This window comes from Athene cunicularia, assembly GCF_003259725.1.
Source record: "Athene cunicularia isolate RWA chromosome 3 unlocalized genomic scaffold, athCun1 chr3_part1, whole genome shotgun sequence".
Lineage (NCBI taxonomy): Eukaryota > Metazoa > Chordata > Aves > Strigiformes > Strigidae > Athene > Athene cunicularia.
Genome location: NW_020799097.1, coordinates 34,443,618 through 34,465,650, shown reverse-complemented (window position 1 = coordinate 34,465,650; position 22,033 = coordinate 34,443,618). Strand labels below are relative to the sequence as shown.

General features: G+C 39.3%; 1 protein-coding gene across 5 annotated transcripts in view; it reads left to right on the top strand.

Moving 5' to 3' along the window:
- The window catches only part of FILIP1 (filamin A interacting protein 1), a 130,418-nt gene extending 109,693 nt beyond the window's left edge, over positions 1-20,725 (top strand). For 4 of the 5 annotated variants that reach the window (XM_026845189.1, XM_026845190.1, XM_026845191.1 and 1 more), the window contains 2 exons: positions 841-3,646; positions 10,492-18,429. In XM_026845189.1, the coding sequence (XP_026700990.1) occupies positions 841-3,646; positions 10,492-10,698 (3,013 nt within the window). In that variant the 3' untranslated portion in view covers positions 10,699-18,429. The other variant, XM_026845192.1, reaches the window with a different exon arrangement.
- Positions 20,726-22,033: the final 1,308 nt, after the last annotated feature.

The following is a 22,033-nucleotide window of genomic DNA, read 5'->3' as shown; positions in this document are numbered from 1 at the left end:
CGAGTAAGGATGGAAAATGTAGGTCTTAGCTTTATGAGGATACACCTAATTTGTGTATTGTGAGCTTTTGTATTGTCTGAAAATACAGCTTTACAGACTGTATAAAGAAGAGCATTTTCCATCAGAGGTTAGCTGTAGCCAAAGGTTTGATTAGTCTCACCCTTGCACTCCACAAAATCTACTATTGTAAATGAAAATGTGCCTGGAAGAAGAAACTTTTAAACATAACAGTCAGTGTGCTGGCAAATCTTCCTGTTAATACCTTATGCCTGTGATGGCCAGATGGTTATTAGTTGTGTGCTATTGTAATATTATGTCCTGCTGGTTTATTTATAACCAGGATTGATCCATTTATGTATGGATGCATATAGGAATTAGGTTTCATTTTTAATCTTATTGTACATATTTTTGCATATGCAAAGCATAAGGAGGAGTCCACCTTGTAAAGCAGGTTTGGTATAAATGGATTGGTGAGTAGATATACCTGTCCTGTTGGGATATTATGTACTTTTACCAACGTCATCCTAACAGAGAAATAAATGTAATGGAATTAAAATCTGGTGTATTTTTTATCTATACATGTATAAAGTATCACTGCTTTGCAGATTTCTAGATGATTTTACATAGTTTTCAGTTAACTTTTGGAACTTAAAATATTTGGTTTGGGAATGTAACTGTAGTAGGTAGTTATTTCTTGAAAGATGACCTAGGTTGTTAATGAAAAAAAACCTTAGAAAATGAAGGTGATTTTAAAAATGGAGAAATACACCTATATATTTTTTTTAAAAAAATACTTATTTATTTTTTTTAGTTTAATGCATGTCTTTTAACTTCTTTCAGGCTGAAAAAACTTCTTGAGCAGGAGAAGATCTATCAAGCCCGGAAGGAAAAGGAACATACAAAGAGACTCACTAAACTAAGAGAAGAACTAGTCAAGCTCAAATCATTTGCACTCATGCTGGTGGATGAAAGACAAATGCATATTGAACAACTTGGGCAACAAAGCCAGAAAATACAGGACTTAAATCAAAAACTAAAGGAAGAAGAAGAAAAGCTTAAAATTATTAGTGCAAAAACAAAAGAAGATGGACAAAAACTGATGAAGTTAGAGGCAGAACTTGAACATAAAACATCATCATTTTCTCAAGAACATGAGGAAATGACTGCTAAACTGGCTAATCAAGAGTCACATAATAGACAGCTAAGGCTTAAGCTAGTGGGGTTGACTCGCAGAATAGAGGAGCTAGAAGAAACTAACAAAAATCTTCAAAAAGCTGAGGAGGAGCTTCAAGAACTAAGGGATAAAATAGCAAAAGGGGAATGTGGGAACTCTAGCTTAATGGCAGAAGTGGAAAACCTGCGCAAGCGTGTGCTTGAAATGGAGGGGAAAGATGAAGAGATCACAAAAACTGAATCCCAGTGCAAAGAGCTGAAAAATAAACTGCAAGAGGAAGAACACCATAGCAAAGAGTTGAAACTTGAAGTGGAAAAATTGCAGAAAAGAATGTCAGAACTAGAGAAGCTAGAAGAGGCTTTCAGTAAAAGTAAGTCTGAATGCACCCAGCTACACTTAAGCTTGGAGAAAGAAAAGAATTTGACTAAGGATTTGATAAATGAGTTGGAATTGGTGAAGACTCGAGTTAAAGACCTTGAGGCATCAGAAAGCAAGTTGGAAAAGGCTGAAATAAGCTTAAAAGATGACCTTACAAAGCTGAAATCATTTACTGTAATGTTGGTTGATGAACGAAAAAATATGATGGAAAAAATAAAACAGGAGGAGAAAAAGGTTGAGTGTCTAAACAAGAATTTTAAAGTGGAACAAGGGAAAGTTATGGATGTAACAGAGAAACTGATAGAAGAAAGTAAGAAATTTTTGAAACTGAAATCTGAAATGGAGGAAAAAGTGTCTTGTTTGACAAAGGAAAGGGATGAGTTAATTGGCAAACTGAGAAGTGAAGAAGAAAAATCCTCTGAACTAAGCTGTAGAGTTGACCTGTTAAAGAAAAGAATTGATGGTATGGAGGAAGTAGAAAGAGAAATTACAAGAGGTCGAACCAGGAAAGGACCAGAGCATGGCTGTCATGAGGACAACAAGATTAAAGAACTTACTGTTGAAATTGAAAGACTGAAAAAGCGTCTCAAACAATTGGAAGTGGTTGAAGGAGATTTGATGAAAACAGAAGATGAATATGATCAGCTAGAGCAGAAATTTAGGACTGAGCAGGATAAAGCTAACTTTCTTTCTCAACAGCTGGAGGAGATGAAACTCCAGATTGCCAAAACCAAAGCAATAGAAAAAGGTGAAGCAGTGAGCCAGGAGGCAGAGTTGAGGCATAGGTTTCGTCTGGAAGAGGCCAAAAGCAGAGATTTGAAAGCAGAAGTTCAAGCCCTTAAGGAAAAAATCCATGAGCTGATGAACAAAGAAGACCAGCTTTCTCAGCTCCAAGTTGATTATTCGGTTCTGCAGCAAAGGTTTATGGAAGAAGAAAATAAAAACAAGAGCATGGGGCAGGAAGTTCTGAACCTAACAAAAGAGCTGGAGCTTTCTAAGCGTTACAGCCGTGCGCTGAGACCCAGCATAAACGGACGAAGAATGGTCGATGTTCCCGTGACATCCACCGGTGTGCAAACAGATGCTGTAAGCAGCGAAGCAGCAGAAGAAGAAACTCCAGCAGTGTTTATAAGGAAATCCTTCCAGGAGGAAAATCACATCATGAGCAATCTGCGACAGGTAGGTCTGAAAAAACCCATGGAGCGTTCTTCAGTGCTTGAGAGGTATCCTCCAGCAGCAAATGAACTTGCAATGAGGAAATCTTGGATACCATGGATGAGAAAGAGGGAAGCTGGGGCTCAGGGAACTCCTGATAAAGGACCCCGAATGCACGGTAGTCCAGCACATCCAGGGGAGGTTGTCCTTTCACCAAAACAGGGCCAACCTCTTCATATTCGGGTGACACCAGACCACGAGAACAGCACAGCTACTTTGGAGATAACCAGTCCAACCTCAGAGGAATTTTTTTCAAGTACCACTGTCATTCCTACTTTGGGAAATCAGAAGCCACGAATAACCATCATTCCCTCTCCAAACGTTATGCCACAAAAAGGAAAAGGCAGTGAAAGTCCCATGGGCCCAGATCGTTCTGTGTCTCCTGTCACTATAACAACATTCTCCAGGGAAAAGTCCCCAGAGGGAGGGAGGACACCTTTTGCCGACAGACCTGCATCACCAATTCAGATTATGACAGTATCAACATCTGCAGCACCGGCAGAAATCTCTGTCTCTCCTCAGTCACAAGATATGACCATGGGAAGGGCTGTCTTCAAAGTGACACCAGAAAAACAAACCGTCCCAACTCCAATCCGCAAGTATAATGCCAATGCAAACATTATTACGACAGAAGACAACAAAATCCACATCCACTTAGGTTCCCAGTTTAAACGCTCTCCCAGTGCTGCACCTGATGGTGCAAGTCCTGTGATAACAGTCAGACCGATGAACATAGCAGCAGAGAAAGAACTTGCGACCGGTACCGTTCTTCGATCGCCCCGGAACAACCTGTCCTCGCGACCTGCAGCAAGCAAGGTGACAAGTACTATCACTATAACGCCTGTTACAACATCTTCCACCCGAGGAACACAATCAGTGGTAAGCAGTGTAGTCTCATGATGTAGTCTTCATAGTAAGGAGAAAGGCGACCATAGTTTGGGTTTGAGAGGCCAGCAGGGAAAATGGGTGGGGCAAGGAGAAACTCTTGACTTCCCTACATTTGTTTCAAATACGGGCTTAACTATAAAATCAGAATTTGCCTTATTCATATATTTTTGTACCAGTGTTGGGTGCTGGTATACTTTTGGCATTATCTCCCAAAGGAGTAACTTTCAAAGGAAGTCCCTTTGAAGTTCCTCCTGTAAACACTCATAATGATTTTTGGCCCAGCTGGTGGGTCTTTAGAGTCTGATCATGCAGGCTGGTATTCTTTGGCATAATCCCATTATAGTAATAATTCAATTACTATCTGCTGTAGTACTGAACTCCGAAGGAATAAGTAGGCACACATGCTATCACTGCTTACAACTCCAAGCCTCTTTCAGCCAGTGAATAGTAAAGCTTTTTCTGTTCCTCTGAAATTCTCAACTTCTGTAAGTGCTGTATTACAATAGTGCTTCCTCTAACATATTTTTTTCTGCTTTCTTTCTGTGCCTCTGTGGTGGCACCCTGACTTCTTTTTCATACCCTGACTTCTTTTTCATACTTAAATCAGTCTCTCACCTTTGTCTCTAAACATATTGGACGTATTTATTGATAGTCCTCCCCCAGGTTTATTATTGGACATGGTTTTGCATTGCTTTAGTTGGAAATACTCTGGGAAAGAAAAATTTAACCAAAATAGAAAGCCAGCAATACTGTATTAGTCCAAAAGCTTATTTAGCTAGACAGAGCCTGCAGCAGATGCTTGGGGGAAGATTATTTTCAGCGTCTGTTCCCAGTTTTTGGCAATAGGTAGGTATTTCTTTCTGAACCAGGGCCTGTAGACACATCTTTGTGTTTAATAGACCGTGGCAGAGTTTTCTTCTATTTATTCATCTAATTGCTTTTTGAACTCATTTATACTGTTGTTTCCACAACATCAGGGGGCACTGAATTCAGTTGTGGGCTCTGGGAAAAATGCTCTTTTGTTTGATACCTTTTATGCAGTACCTTCATTGGTTACAGCCTCTTTCTTGTATCTTGACAAATACTGAATAGTCATCCCCTGTTCATTTGTTCATGCCGCTCAGGAGTCTGCAGAACCCTACAACACAGCTCTTCAGCCATCTCTTTCCAAGCTGAAATGTCAAAGTGTATTTAAGATACGCTTCCACACTTTTGGAGAGAGGCTGCCATTCCCATTTAAGCCCTCTGACTTGAGAAAACTTATGTACATCATGTGGATCTATTTGGAATTTTACATGTGCGCTCTCTCTCTTTCTCCCCACATATATAATGTATTGTAGCTACTTTACAGTGTTTTCCTACTATTAGAGGCAACTGTTCATTTTTTAAAAAGTCTTGAAGCAATTAATTTACAAACTCCTTTGTCTCTCAGAAGCTTGAAAAACTTTTTTTTTAAGAGTTCCACATTCATTTTTATGAGATGTCTGTCTCTACTGTGATGATGCACTGAACTGTGGCAGACAAAACTTTTTTGTTTTGTTTTCATCTAGCTATAAAGTGGCTTCTTTCTTCACTTCATTCTCACTGATTTGGAATGTGAGGAAAATAGTTCAACCATAAGATTTACTTTATCTTACGCTTCCCTTTGTTTTTTAAGGTCCCTAGTCAGATGAGTGGGGAACTTTGAACTAGTCCAAATGTGCTTTTTCCTCCCAAACCCCCTGAAAAAAAATAGAATTTCTATGCTCACCATCTGTTTTGCAAATGACTACTTTACAAACACATTTCAATACCCCTAGTCAGAAAAAACAAGTTGTGATAATTTGCTCAGTAACCCTAGAAGAAACCAATATCGATATAATTTTAAGGGTTTAAGTTCAAAAATCAGAGAAGACAAACTGATACATAGCTGGTTTCAATTTTTTTCTTAACTCTCCTCATACAAGATGCTTTGTACAATGTACTAATGCAGTGCCAAGCTACAAAGGGGAAAATAATTCTGAAATTCCTGGCTCTCATCTGTTGCTATAACAAATTTGCAGTTACTGTTTTCATATTTGAAAACATCTAACTCTTCCAATTTGAATTTATAGTTATCTTCATTGTGGCAGGTGAAGTCAATTTTAAGGTGCACACATGGTACTTTTAAAGATTCAGCCTGAAGTGTGGTGTCTACCTGTGTATGTGAGTTCAGAGTCAGACTGTGGTTTCATGATGGACTATCATGATTTATGAATTGCATGGATTATGGTTGTGTTGATTTACACAGACATACACTCTGGAGTAGCTAGAGATTTATATATTTCCCTGATCCAAGCCCTCTTCTGAGTCTGCAACAGTTTTGATTTAGATAAAATGAGACCCTCATCCAAAGAAAGACACTGGTACCTGCAGGAGAACTTGGGAAATCTTTGAGCACTTAAACAAAAAGATGAACCAAAAAAGGCACCGGTCAGTGACTGTGTCTCCACTGCCATGTGAGCTCACTGGACCCAAATGTTTTGGAGGCACTTCATGTTCTGCCTGCTGCACAAGCACAGGGCTGGCCAGCTGAGCAGCTGGCCTTGTCACACCAGTGCTGCCACCCACCCTAGTCCAGTCCCAGGGATCTCCATGGCAAGAGCTGATGTCATGTTGACCAGTTGGATTGAATTCAGCCTTTAACAGAACCATTGCCACTTTGATTAAAAAAAAAAAAAAAAAGAACCAAACTTTAAGCTGGTAACTGCCCTTTATATGATAGCCTATGGATTTGGATAATTACCACAGAACTGTAAAAAATGGGGTTTGCTCCTCCTTAGCTTGATTTGAGTCAAACCCGCTCCCAGGAAAATACTTGGACTATCCTAGCAGATTTAGCAGGTAAATTTTTTATTACAGATGGACCACAGCACAACCAAAAATTCAAGACTCTGAGACCAGAGGATATGCAGACCAAAATGAGCCTGAAACTAGCCTGGTTCTTAGTCTCATCTTAGCACATTAGCCCCAAGTCCCTGTTCACAGAACAGTTAATACAGTTTACAGTAAAAACCCCACAGAATAAAAACAAATATTCTTGGGGAAAAAACCCAAACTGTGGTGCCCCTATCTAAGAAATGCTTTTTGATTTAGGCCTTATATTTAGCTGTAGGATTGCTGGTGAATTTGGATCTTTTTGGCTACAAGGATGGCTGTTAGTCTTATAATCACTTTATCCCTGTGCTTCCCACCTCCTAGAAGCCTGGCATCCAGCACCAGATGTTTATGCTGCCAGGGTACACAGTGAATCTGGTGACATGAAATCTGCAGGGAGCAGAGGGAATCCCAGCTGCAGCAGAGCCAGCATAGTGGCACAGCACCAACCATGCAGGGTGTCCTGTGACGAAGGCAGCAAGGCATGGCTGAAAGGCTCTTGGCTGCCAGAGCTAACTGGGTGCTTGTTAACACAGCTGTAAGGCTACTTTTTATTTGGGCAGCATTTAGTTTGAGATCAACATCTAAATTTAGCTCTTTGTAGGTGTCCCCTATATGCTCTTAAGCTTCTTTTAGAGTTACCAGTAATCTAGGGGTCAGCTCACTTGCCCACATAGGGGTGCATGGTGCTATCTGCATGCGCGATGGCGGTTGAGACACATGTGTGAGTCTGGTACGTATAACATGGACTTGTAGTTTCTGCAGTGAAAGCTGACAGGATACTTCAGATGGCACAAGCTGCCTCAGTGCGGACAACTGAGTCAGTCCCTAGTCATCAGTCCCCTTATCAGCCCTGAGCCCTGTGTGCTCACTCCGCGGAGACTGGAGGGTGATGCAGCTGAGACCTCCGTCCTGTCCCTACCTTCAGTGTGAGCTGAATTGCCCACTGGGCTCCACTGACTGTATTGACTAGATAGTTAACCCTTTCACGATTCAGTTGCCTAAACATGCTTCTTTAGTGTCATGTTAAGTGCTGTGAAGTAGTCTACCGAACTTCCAGCTGCTTTATCAGAGGTTGCAGGTCTCCTTGGGTTCTCTGCCTTATCTACCAGCCCTGTGCAGACAGCTTAAGTAGCCCAGGGCATCTCAAATTGCACTAGCTAGCTATGTCAGCTGCTGAACCGAACCATTGCTGTCCAGGGCAAGCTGGTTCCTGATCTGATCGGGAACAAGTGCTGAAAAAGCACCTTTGTTATTAAAATATTTCAAAAGTGAATGTGTGCATGAAAGCACTCTTTGTGTCAATAAAATGCCTTAAGCAGAATCTGTTATACACCACTAAAACACGCCAAGTGTACTGTATATTCAAATTGCTTTCCTTCCTTTAATGGGACTGTCCAACCTTACTGCCACCTCACAGCTTAATAGACCTGCCAGTGTCTGCAATGAGCGCTGATTATTGACCTAACTAGCTTAGAGGCTGCGTGTATTTTTCTCACTCTAACACGTATTTACTAACCTCGCTCTGGCCCCCTGTGCTGTCCCAGCACCACGTCCTGCCAGCTAGGAGCCAGCCAGCATCACTCTGCGTCCTGCCGGCCTGTGGCTCGGGCACAAGTTGGTTTCTGGTTGGAGCCGCATTCCTGCTATCAGCCAGAAGACAACAGCCTACAAACAGGACTGGAGGAATTTGCTCAGAGCTTGGTTTTTGGAAGAACTGACCAAGAGCCAGACAGTCCTGTGGGTTCTCTGCCACAGACACTACGGATGGGTACTGAAGAGTGTCACTGTCAGCAAAGGGGACTGCTTGGTGAACAGCCACCTTTGTGCCATTTCACTTCGCAGACGCAAAATGCTTTTGCAGATGCACGTGAAGCAGGCATTAGCTTCCATAGGATCAACATGTTAATTCACCATAAGCAAAGCAACTAAGAAATTTAAAGCAAGTTGGAGTTCTTTCCAAAGTGCTTTTGAATGATTTAGGCTTGAAATGAGTAACTTGAAAGGCCCAAATCCTTAGTTAATAATTTACATGTGAATAAAGCTGAAAAATGCCTGAGATTCCAGCTACTTCATTTGATTGCCTCATGTTTACACACTGTGGAGCTCTTTCAGTGAGTACAAGATGTTTGTCATTTGGGTTCCCTGGGATGTTGACATATTTTCCGAGGCTGATGGAATGCATTTGCATGTTTTACCCTACAGAATTGTATGGGCCTAACTTGTTTTGACATCTACATGTGAGTTCCATATTAGCCTTTAGACTGCTATTGTAAATGTTGCTTTTAGTTATTGAAAATGGCTTCCTTCCTGCCAGGCAGACAGCATTCAAGTTTTCCAATTGTGATTTTTTTTTTGTGTGTGTGTATACACATGGGGTTTTGAACTGTTCTTAGAAGATTAAGGAATGGTTTTCCTTTGAATACTCAGGATGCAGACAGAAGGCTCTGATGCTACTGGCTGGAAATCCTTCGAGAGAGAAAAATGCTCCTTCGTGGAGCATTTTTAAGAGCATTTTGAAATAAATGCAAATACATGTTGTAGTCGATGTGATTCCCTAATCTGGTCTATTTCAGCAGTTTAGTTTTATTTTGCTTACATGTCATAAGTTGCAGAATTTAGTCATTTAGCCGACAGGTCTAGCTAGGATTCCAGGATCTCATGAGAACAGTTCTCTTCTGTGAGATCAAAGTCTTTGTCCATTATCTGAACAGAAAAAAGTCCCATATGAAATTCAGCTGAGACACTGAAGTTGTCACCATTAACATTTGCGTCTGTACTGCACGCTACAAAAGATAAAACACGTTTTTGTTTCAGATTTGTCATGGTTATAAATATTTTCTTTAGGTCATGGTCCATAAAGGGTAGCTTCCAGTTTTGGCCTTGCACAGTATGTGCAACATTGTCCGGCAAATGTAGATAGAAAATACCAGTTGACCCTTCTGAATATTTTTGTCCTATCCAAGTGCTCATTCTGCATTTATATGGTGGAATTCAGTTGCCTAAATGTATGTACTGATTGCATTTTCAAAGCTACAGAGTAGCCAGCCTGGTCTCCAGCTGGTGGTCCAGAAGGGCACAGATCACTTATAGAAGCCACGTTGGGTCTGCCAGCCCCATACTTGGGTCCTCAACCACTTAGGCCTTTTGTTTTGTTCTGAAGTCCTCACACTTGAGGATAAGTGTGCTTGATAGGCGGTTGTCCAGGGCAGAAGACTGGCAGAGATAGTAAAGTGACAATGCCTGCACTGCCTTGAGGTATGCCGGGAAATCTGGGCTGCCTGCTTCACCCTCACCAGAGTTCATCAAGTAGTGGCTGTGGCTGGGAGGGGGAGAGCCCTCTCCCACATCCCTCCTCCCACAGCCACAGGAAAAGGAAATCCATACCTTTGCTCTGTCTCTCTCTCCCACCCCCTTGCATGTCCCAGTGCAGAAATAAGTGTCCCCAGCATACTTTGGGAAGCAAAGTTCAATATAATGCTGAGAAATCTTGCCCCAGCTCTCAAAATATGGCAGTTACTCTGGGTTCAGCATTAGCCTTACATGACTATACTGAGACCCTATGCTAGTCTCTGTACAAGATGTTAATATTGTACCTGTCCGACATGTAAACCAGTGTTTCGGTAGCCTCTCTCAGGCTCTCCTGCATTGTGTCGTGCTGTAGAATTGGAGTTTTCCAGGCATTCCCATCCCTATGACATCTTGATCCAAAACACCGGACCCCAGCTCTGGGAAACTTGATCCCAGCTGTACCTTTGGCCCTATTCTAGCAGTATGTGCTATGGCCAGGTTCCAGATGTGACATTAATTTGCTAATAGGTGTGATCTGGGACATTGTTGCTTGAGAGGTAAAGGAAGAGCCAATGAAAAATAAAACATGAGCATATATCAGAAGGGAAAGTCCTCCATTCATGTAACATCTCTGTCTCTCTCTTTTGCAGACAGGACAGGATGGGTCATCCCCGAGACCTACACCCACCCGCATTCCTGTGTCAAAAGGTATGAAAGCAGGAAAGCCAGTAGTGGCAGCCCCAGGAGCAGGAAATGTGACAAAATTCGAGCCTCGTGCCGAGACTCAGTCTATGAAAATAGAACTGAAGAAATCTTCAGCCAGCAGCTCTGCCTCCCTGTGCGGGGGTCAGGGTTGATGGCGGTGGCTCAGGGGGTATGTTCTGCAGGTTTTGCTGCTACCATGGAAGTCAGCTCCCTGTCTGTGTAGTTGCTCACATTTGCCTGTACTAATTGAAGTCCTGCAGCTGTCACTTACAACGAACTAATGTGTGTGCACTGACTACTTAAGTAACAACATCCTTTTGTTTTCTTACTGAAGTTTACAAAAGAAAAAAAAAAAAAGCCATCAAAAAGGCAGTTGTACACCAGGAAGATTTTCAGCCTAGGAAGGGAGAATGGGGCAACTGCACTAGGTTATTAATCTAGTTCAGGAATTCTTAATGATAGACTTGGTCACTTTTTAATAGATTGAAGGAAGTTTGGTCACTTTTTCTAGATTGTCTTCCACCTTAATGGATAACTTTCCACCTTTGCTATTGCATGGGGCACTTCTGCCTGTGATCACATTACTGAGATGCTACTTTGCCTAGGGAACCAATGCCAGGAGTCAGCACACTTGAGATCCTGTTTTAGTGAAAGCTAGTACCTCAGGTGTGGGAGGGAGGGGAAGCCCAGCCTTCTTATGGAGTCTCCTGTCCAAATCAGCGTTTCTCAGCGGTGAGCTGCTTTCTCAAGGTGGTTACAAAATTCAAGGGGGTAGGGGGGGTTACACAGTGTTTGGCAGCAGCAGTGCTAAACAGCAGTTTATTTCTTCCAGAGGGGGTTAATGCTTGTAGACTACTTACAGCCAAGTCCCTGACTTACACACACTGGGATACTGCCAGCTCAGGGGTCAGATGAAGGCAAGTGAGCCAAAAGGTCTTTAGTCTTTAGAAAAAGCTTGAGAAACATTGATCTGTCTAAAATCAATACAGTCCATTTGTGCCTGCTCCAGAGATGTCTAAAGGCTATGAAGCAAGTCACTCCATTGACTTCACTAGGTTTTCAGTTTTCCTGGTGGGATAAACTTGTGCTATATTTAAACCTTAGTTGCCAAGCATCCTTATGCCTTAGAGGGGAAATCAGCATAAACTGGTGGTGGCAGAAACTGCTGTCTAAAGGCACAGCTCAGGTAAAGACAGTGAAAGAGATAAGAGCTTGGTGTGAAAGTTACTCTCAATTCTCAGTTGTTTGAAACATTTTGTCTTTCAGTACATACAGCCTCACAATACCATGATGATTCATCCTTTTTCCTTCCCTCTTTGTGATTTCCTCATTTATATGTTTGCATTTTTAAGCATGTTTTAAAGAACTTTTCCAGCATGTAAATGGTGTGGATGCCGATGATTGTAATGATTGTTTATTTAATAACAGTAAAGTTATTAAAGGGCATTTCCATTAAGTAATCAGTTTCCACAGAAGAAATTCACAACCAAAAGAAATGGAGCCGAACAGACTGACAAATGAGCGTTTTTAAAGATTGTATAATACCTTCACCACCACAACAAGCTGTAAAGGACCCAGTGGTTAGGAATAGCTTTCAGAAGGCAAGAAGGAAGACAACCAATAAATAATAAATACAATTCTCAGAAAAGAATATGTACTAGTGGGTGGAATATTAAATGGCTTTCTGTATGGAAGAAGAGATTTGATGGAAGAATCTGCCACAGAAGGTCAACAAAATTATATTCAGTCCAAGCAATGTTTAGTCTTCAGTCTGCAGTTTGCATTGCTCTCCAATTTAAGATCCAGATATGGCCATTATCCCAGTGTAAAGCTGGCATTTTGCTATTCACATGAAGGGCATTTTGTCTGTAGTGTAAAAACTGCTGCCACATTAGAAAAGAAGTAGTTTTCAATTTTTACATGTGTAGCACCTGCAGTACCTGTTAATTTCAAGGTTCTGGTTCCTACAACATCTAAAAATCAGATTCATTATTAGCATTTTTCTTAACACTCAATTCCCAGTATTTCAGATAAAACTTGGAAACTGGAATTAGAAAGCAATGTGAGTTACTATGCCAGAAATACATCAGATCCCTTCAACTAATTGTTACCACTTAAAAGCCTCAACTTGTCAATAAATTGTTGGAGATCTTACTGTTCTTACTGTAATGTAGACTTTTTAGCAGATGTTTGAAGAAAACACATTATTAAGAGCTTTTTTGCTGGATATTCACTCTAAATACTGGCAGTGAAGCAAGTCTCCAGGTCAAAACAGTCATTTAAATAATATTGCAAACATGAGCCCCAAGCTAATGTGGCTTGATACAGTGATGAACTACAGCTGCCTTAAGCCTTCCTTTTCAGATCCTGATTTCAAAGAAAGTTAGTTCCTTTGTTAACTGTTGCTATATCCAAGGCAATATTCTGTGTCTGCCTGTGGTTGACAAATTTGTTTGTTTTGCTTAAGATCTAAGAAACTAATTCACCTGAAGAAACAAACCAGCCTTACAGTACCTGAAATCCAGGACACACAAATTAGCACAACTGAACCAGAACTGCAGGCACAAGATGGGGATTACTCTTGTAGAGTCAGTAGGATTTCATGAGACAGACTCGAGAAATTCCAGACAGGTCAGACTGAGGATCCTGTTATTTTTCCCTGAGGCAGCACAACAAAAAGGAACTTTCGCTCCATAGCAGAAGCCTTAAGAGTTGGAATCAGGCAACCGGTTTAACCATTAGCTAAAGATAGGTATTTAGTTGTACTTACCATTTTTAACATTCATTTTTATTGATGTAAGATTCTTGTTTCTTAAAGGTAGAAGAAGGGTAAGATGAAGAAAAAAGAAAGCCTATAGTTCAGAAGTCTTAAAAGTCGAAGCATAACTTTCTCTATTATGTTGGAATTTCCTCTGAATCTGGATACAGTTATGTTTAGTGACTACAGTAAGATTCTCCATTCAGTAGGTCAGCTCCAGAAGACAATTTAGACAACCAAGTCTAGAGACAGTGTTTAAGCCCCAGAGGCATCCTGAAGATCCTCCTCAAGTTCTCCCACTGCCCTTCTCTAGTCAGTGTTTCAGTTGTGACTTAACTAGCACTGCAGCCTCTGAACCTAATCGAGCTCCATAATCTAGGTATTCTTGTATTTCCTCTACGGGCTTTAAATCAAGTCACAGATTCATGGTCCCTTAAAGTCAGGATATAACCCCACACTGGAGTAAAAAGCTGTAGTCCTGTCTTTGTTACCTATGGCCAAGAAAGTACTCACTTCCATGTGGTTGTCCCTTGAGCTGGCAAAAGTGTTTGAACTTAGCTGAGGAACTGATGTGAACTAAAAGGAATCTGGCAAAAAGCATGAAGGCTAGCTTTAACATAGCTTAGTTCCAGGCTCTCGGGCCAGAAAAAGGAAGAAGACAGGTGTAGGAAACCCATGGCTGTTTTAAAGTGGCTGTGGAATCAGGAATGCCTCCTAGTAGGTCAAATACCACACAAATATAGGGGTAGTGCTGCCTATTTTAAAAAGCTTTTGATTAAAACCTGTCTTCTAAAGTAGGAGATGACCCCCCCTTTCCACCAGTATCTGAGGAGACTCAGACCCACATCAGCTCCAGCCAGGTTCACCAGTGGCACTGACAGACAGTCAAGGGGGAAGAAGGTGGCATTCTCATTCCCTCCTGTAAAGGCTGTGCTGTTCTGCATGGAGGGCTTTAGTATTCACTGAGCAGAGAAGAGAGTGGTTGAGTAGTCAGGATATTGATCTAGGAGGAGGGAGCCCCCTCGATTCTGGTCCATGTTCCAAAGGCTGCCTTTGAACCTGGCCTTTTGTGAAAAGAAGGCTTATAAGATGAATTGTCTGTGTTCATCCATCCTTCCATCTATCCTTCGTTGATGAATAACATTGAACACATCAACCAATTTCAACCAAATCTGACAAAGCAGTAGAGGTCTCTAGAATAAGAAAGTCTTCCAATGTAATGAAAAGGGCAACAGAGAAGAGAAGCAAGACCTTAGCAGTGCCCCACTGCACAGAAGAATGTAGCATGATCTCACCTTCATATATCAAAAGTGTGAACACAAGAGAGTGATGTCAGAAACACCACAAGGACAAGCTTTGTTTAGACCTCAGATTTTACTAGGCACCGAAGAATCAAACTCTGATACAGCGATCCATAGGAAAATACTAGAACTTTGATTTACAAGGCTTGTTGTGTATTCTACATTACAGGATTACAGTGCAGAAACCAAGTCTTCTCTGCCCAAGCGATCATCTAGAGTGACTCATCCTCATGCTTTCTCTCTCTTACCTTTTTCTATTGAATTTTTTTTTTTTTTTAATGAAGTGAAACAGTTTCAGTAGCAAAATGCACTCAACCCATGGTAATAATCATAGCTACAGTGCTTCCTCAGGAACTGAGCTAGCTGAGAAACAATCTGTGTATTTTTGGTAGTATTTAATATCAGCTGGAGAGATGCCCTACTCTGGCTGACTGCATGGCCGTATAAGCAGCTGTGATAAGTCAAGCCCAGCGGTGGGAACATATGGCTTAGGACAGCAGTTATTAGGTGGAGGGGGAAGAGCAGGGAAAATGCCAACCCACTCATGAACAGCACATATGGACTGAGAAGGTGCACCTGCAATTCTCCAGATGATCGCTGTGATTTTTAAATATAGTTCCTAATAAGTTTTCCACTATATAGTGTTCCCTATGTAAGATCCCATCACCTGAATTACTGTTACATATGAGTATTGCCAATACAGTCATTAGCAGAGCAATACATTTGTTTTGTGTAGGTGGGACTGAAAATGAGAGAGCACAAAACTTCAACCCTAATGCCTGGGGGATTTCTCTCAGATCGGTAAACATGCTAAGTAGTAAATATTAGAAGAAAAACAGAGATTTTGATGTATTTTGCCCACCTTCCTTTTCCTTTCATGACACCCATTAGTGTGATTTTTCAAAAATCAAATAACACTTTGTGACTTTTCTGAATATGCCCCTAGAGTATGCATGTTACCATATTTAAACCTCAAACCACTTACGGCACATAGTAATTACCATCACGTGAGTAATCTCCAAAGTCACATTATTATGTTGATTCATGCCAATTGGATGCCAAGTCATGTTACTGCCTGAAATAGGCTACATATATTCTAAAACATGCTCAATATTTACATGAATATTCAGTAATTCTCATCAGATGTGGAAGAGCATGTCTTTAAAGAAAGTAAGCTACTGTCCTGCTGGGTTTCAAGTGCTTGGCATAAGCTGCAAAAGTCAGGACAGTTTTCAGTGCAATTATATGTTCCCATCACACATCAGTGGCCGATTTCACTGAGTCACTTTGTAACCTGTAGTTTGCTGGCAGGGGTTTCTGTGAGCTCATCTTTTGAACTTGTTTTCATTTAGGGCAATATTTTTCTCCCCTACGTCAGTGTGAGTTACCCTCTTTCCCTTAATTTTTCCTGAGCTCTCTCAGGTAAAACTATATGCAACATTTGTCATTATAGATACTAACTTCACTTTGAATCTTATTCCCTACACACTGCTCTTACTTGGCTTTTTGGAAGATGCAATCAGAGTTAACTACTCTCACATACAGAGCTACCAGCTCTGAGAGTCAGGTATGAATCACTCAGGTATGAATGGTTCTTCACTTTAAAACCTCTTCAGGATTTTATAAAGTACTGATGTATGATTCTCTTCTGTTGCTTGGGCATGCATTGTCTGTGGTACATACATTTTTGTATCATCTGGTGGTGTTTGTATATATTGTAAGAAGAAATTAAACTTCCTATGTTAAAATGTCCGTTGATGTGCTTCATTATATGAACTGGTATTTTTCATAGGCCAGCTGTTAATGATGTGTTTCCTGGAGAAGTTCTGATTCACATCAGTGGGATGGAAAGCAGCATTAGCAGTCTTACATTAACTTAATTTTCTTTTCCTGTCATTAAAATAAATTGTTTTAAGTGAATTCATAGCTTCTTGAAATATGCACATTTATAACTAGAAAAATTTATGTAGTCATATCCTACAGATATAATCATATTCCTAGAGGGGGTGGTCCAACAGAACTCTGACAAAATCTGCCCTACTATAATTTTAAATTAACTCCTCAGACACCTCTTTTAGTAACTAGAGTGTATATATATGCATGTGTGTGTATAATACACGCATATATATAAGCATTACAAATACAAACAACCGATAGACAAATGAAGAGCATATGTGTGTGAGAAATGAATGAATAATAGAAGTGGAAATTCTTTGAGTTTTTAATTATTTCTCCTACTCTTTTCTGCATAATTGCTATATTTGGTCTGTAGAAGGAAGACTGATTCAGAAACCTACTGTAGTTTTGCCATTCATTCAGTGACTAAGCCTTTACAAGGAGCTTGATATTTTTCTGCTTACCCATTTGGGTTTTAGAATTTTGTTTCTAAATTCCGTATTAATATATAATGTGTATAGTGAATATTAAGAAAAAAATGTTTAATATACAGTTTGTGTGATTCGCATTGAAGTTAATGGGAGGATTTGCCTGAGGTTACAATCTGATATTAATTAAATGCAGCTTTTTACATCATATTCCGCAAGAGCTTGAAGTTAGAGAACAGCACTGGTTGTAAGTTAAAATCTTACTGTAGTTTGTGGTTCTTTTATAGTCATTGCTCAAATTTGGTAGAACTGGTATACATATCTTGTTGAAAATCATTTGTTATCGAAAAATTATATGGAAAAGAAACACTTTCCATTTTGGAAATTCTATTATTTAATTTGCCTGAACCTATTTTCTTGAATGTTACCTTAGCCCTTATTTTTTGATGCACCACGTATGAAAAGCATCACTGGCATCTGCCATCTAGTGGCAAAGTCTTGAAATTAAGAGTACATGGAGAACATGATTCTTACGATAATGTAACTTAATCAAACATCTTGCAAGTATTAGTTAGGAAGCAGACAAAGGCAGAAGTCAATAAAAATGTAAAAGGGAATAATCATATGATTAGTGTCATTTATTGGGTCCTGTAAACTTTGAAAAATCCTCAGTCTATTGAGGAAGAAATCAAGAAAAATAGTTTCAATTAAGAAAATTAGTATTTCTACTAAGAAAACTGTATATTTCTAGCTAGCAGTGGTACAGTTATATTATTTGACATGCATAAAATACACCTTTTCAGAGAATAATGTGATGGATAGCTAAATTCTCATATTTAAAAAGTTGCCTGTAAGAGCAGTTTATATGGATAAAAGAACAGAAGACCAGATTATTAGTATTTCAGCAGAGTCCAGAAATTAATCAGGATCAGGAATCTCCTATGGGACATGCAGGGCAAAGTTAAACCCAGCCTTTCAGAGCCCATGCCAACACTTAGTTTTGCATGCTGTGGCTGAAATTTATCCCCATTGAAGTCAGTGGCAAAATTCAAGCAGACGCTGAATAAAGCCAGCATAGGTTTCTAAGCCAAATTTAAATAAAAATGAGAAATGACCCCATACCTCTTCGACATCCCTATATCAGGATTTCCAGCAGATTTACAGGATACAAGAGACCCAACTCCCAAGTCTTCCTCTTACTTGATTCAGGAGTGGGACTGGAACCTTGGTGTTCCTGTGGTTTAATCCATTCAACTGTATTTTCTTTTTCTCTATGGATGACCAAATGATGGTCTTGACACTGAAGTGGAAGGGCCTCTGACCCCTAGCCTGGTACTAATTTAGTTTACCTTTGTAGCATTCGCCAGGACAGTTTTTAGCAACCAGTGTTATAGGTGTGTGAGACATTTGTAGAAGAAAAATGCTTCGCAGTGCCATTGTGATTGTTCTTCTTTAAAGTAACTTGTAATGTATTTGCAGCTTCATAAAATCAAATGTTTTGCTGTCTTTTCTTTTAGAGAGTGTCATCATTCACCAGTTACGCATGAACTCTAGATGAGTTACCGCCCCCACTATATGCGCTCTGTGTGCACTACCCTCCTTGCCAGTTGGATGGATCACTGTAGAAGCTCTCTACCATCAACACCAGGGTCACTTGTGCTACTGATTATTCATGGAAGAATTTATTGCTTCCATTAGATTTTATATATTTTTTCTTGGTAGAGCTTTAAGAATGAAGGGCCTTGCTGATATTTTGAAACTACATAGAGAGAGAAGCAGTCTTTCTGCCAGCTGAATTTCACTTTTATTTGCAAAGCCACGTGCTTGCTTTTGTTTGATGTTTGCCATATAATTTATTTTTATAATACACTTTGTAAAGTAACTGTCCCAAAGTTGCAATTCCTGTTGTCCGTGGCGCATTTATTTGTAGAATACACTGTCAAATCCACAATTTGATATTTTTGTAATAGAGTATGTAAAGAAAGAAAAATTTAACTTCAGCAATGTTTTGTGTTTAAATGGAAAAATATTCAGCACATTTTTTTGCCACCATGAGATTCTGTGAGACGAAATACTCTGAAGACTGCTGTATGGAATTTGTACTATTGCAGAATATTTCTTGCACTGTGTGATGGTTTGGCATAAAATTAAGTATTAAAGTCCAATGCCTTGAAATGCAACCAGATTTACTCATTTTAAACAATGTAAGCCAGTTTTTAAAGCTGTGATTTTTTTCTATATAATGTATGTTTTTATTTCTGCCTGTACCAAAAAAGTTGATTTTCATTACACTGTAACTAATAAATTTTCACAACTATGCAAATGTAATCAAGTGTTTGAATTTTAACTCTTAATTTCTTAAGGTTGACAGTATTCATATATGTATTTGTTTATAGGGTCAGAATGTATGGCTTTGGAAGTTCCTTCTTCTGACTGGTATCTCACTGTGGTATCACAGTGATGTACATAGTAAAACTGATTCAGTTGTTAAAATACGGAGAGGGATCTATCACCAAGCCCTTAATGACTTAATGGTTTCTAAACTTGTGCTCTCGCTGCATTGGCAGAGATGTTTGACTGGTATGATCAGAATATTTAGCCCTGGACCAGTAGGACTGTATAAATGAGATGCCTTGCACTCTGCCATATGCTGAATGGCACGTTTTACAGTGGTGGCTGTAGCTTTTCAAATAGCATCTAGAGAGTTCTGTGGCAGCTCTACTTAGAAGGATTTTTGAATGAATTATAAAGCTGGATACAACTCAGGCAAGGTCTTTTTTTATATGTTTCGTAATGAATTATTTTAAATCTAAGTCACTGGCACATATTTAAAATACTACAGATTTTTTAATTGCAGAAGCTACTGGGAGAAACTACTTTTTGGAAGGGAAAACAGTGTTGCTTGCAGGAAATATGCTGTGAGACGCCAGAAAGAGTGCATTAACTCAGTGTCCCACTGAGATGACTAGGTCACAGTTCATCTTTGAAGCTGTAATATCGCACTGCTGTGTAGTCAATTTGATCTTCATGGGAGCCATGGGAGCTGCTTTTCCTTCTAGACAGGAATTCTGCAGCAAATGCTGACACTGTAGAGAAGCAGGATATTCTGGGACCCATATAAACTTTCTTGGAGTTGGTCTGCATTGTAAAGAGTTTGCTAATACAGCTACACCGAGTAATCAAAATAAATGCTGTTTATCCTTGCAAAAGAGTAATTTTGTTGGTATAGCTTATGCTTCAACTGGTACACCAAGTTTTTTAAGAAGTGGTTTTTTTTTTCTCATGGCAGACTGTATGCCAATAACATAGCTGTGTCTGTAGGTCATATTTTAGAGTTGAGAAGAATTCCAGCTTTCAGAGAGTAGTACAGCTGAGGTGAATAAAGTTTAGTATGTGCCACATTTCAGTTTGCTGTGCATTAGAATGAACATTGTAATGACCCAGATCTTCCATTTTCAAAGCATTACTGGCAAATCAAAACTTATCCATGTTAACAACTACATTGAGCTCATCTGGAATGAAATTGCTGGCTATTTGAAAGTGACAGTGACATGCCTGAAATAAACTTCAGCTTCGAGTAAGATGTAAGTAAAATCTTATTCTGAAATTGAGTCTGGATTTAAAAGGTCCCAATCAAAGTAGAAAATATTTTTCCTTGTCTGTTTTTTAATATAAAGCCGATTCAGTATATGTGTAAATTGTCCCCTTTTGATTTACGATTCCTATGCAACTATATAAACATTTACGGTTTCGCAAATAACATTAAGTTTTTAAGCTTTACAAAATAAAGGTTTGTTTAAAGCATAAATACCGTTGTGGTGTATTTGAAATAATTTAGATTTTAAAATATTTTTCATGAACTGCAGCACTTTGGAATAGGAGACTGGTAACACTGGTCATAAAAGATCCATGGTGATATACACTATTTCATCACTGATAATGGTTTATGCAGGTAGGACAATAAATTCTGATCTGACACTTGGCAAGCAGCTGAAGTATTTCAGAGAAATGCCTGGAGGATAAAACATGTGCAAAGGGTACTTTGACAGGTGTATTTAATCTTCAATGCATTTATGTTCCTGGTCAATTTTTTCATTACCTAATTTGGATATGAATCTAAAGCAAGTAAAGAAAGTGCATTAGCCACATAATTAGCCAACGTTTGGGGGACACTCAGGAAGAAATCTATTAATATAGACTAAAGACATGATTAATGTCTACAAGTATTGTCATTTTAAAGGAAGTAATCAAGGAAGTGCTTCCAGACTAAGCCAATGTAGAGGCTACCTTGGGCTACAGATATTAGCTTTTAAGCAACTGAAAATCAGTGAAAGATCTACTTTTCTGTTAAAGATCTTACTGTCTGAAGAGGATTGAAAGACCTGTGTTAGTGTAATTATAGGAGATAAAATATGATGTTTCAACCTATTAAAATAAATCTCAATTTGATTTCTAGAGAAAAACTCTACAACCAGTGAGGTTTCCTTTTGCTTCATAGTGAAACATAATTGGACCAAAGAGACAAACCTGCCTGTTTTGTAGAACCATCTCTAATGTAGAAAACAAGATCTAAAATGGAGATTACTGCCCTGACTGTTCCTGAATAACTCTTACTGTGAGTCACTGGGTTTTATCTCTTCTGAACAGTAACATTGAACTTGAAAACTTCATATTTAATGCTTTAAGTAATGTAGATTTGCTCCCTGACAGTTAATGCATTTTATTTGCCTTGCCTGTTCTAAATATTAGGGGTTTTAACTGCATAAGTTTTTATTTAATTAGGGGTTTTTAAAAAGTATTAATTATTTATTTTTCCTATTTACATCTTTTTGTACGCTGTTAAGGGTCATTTTATACCCCTGAAATCAGACTTCATTTTTCAAAATAAATTTCTGTAATTTTAGCATTTAAGTAGTGTGATACATATTTGTTTCTTCCTTACCTTAAAAATGCAACACACTAAGGCCTTGACGATGTAATAATGTCTGTGTAGCACTCATTGCTAGATGAATGCCTAATAAATCAGTTTGCCACTCCACATATTAGAAAAGAAACATTATAAATGTATGTTTTAATAAGTATTTTCCTTTTTTTTCTGTACACA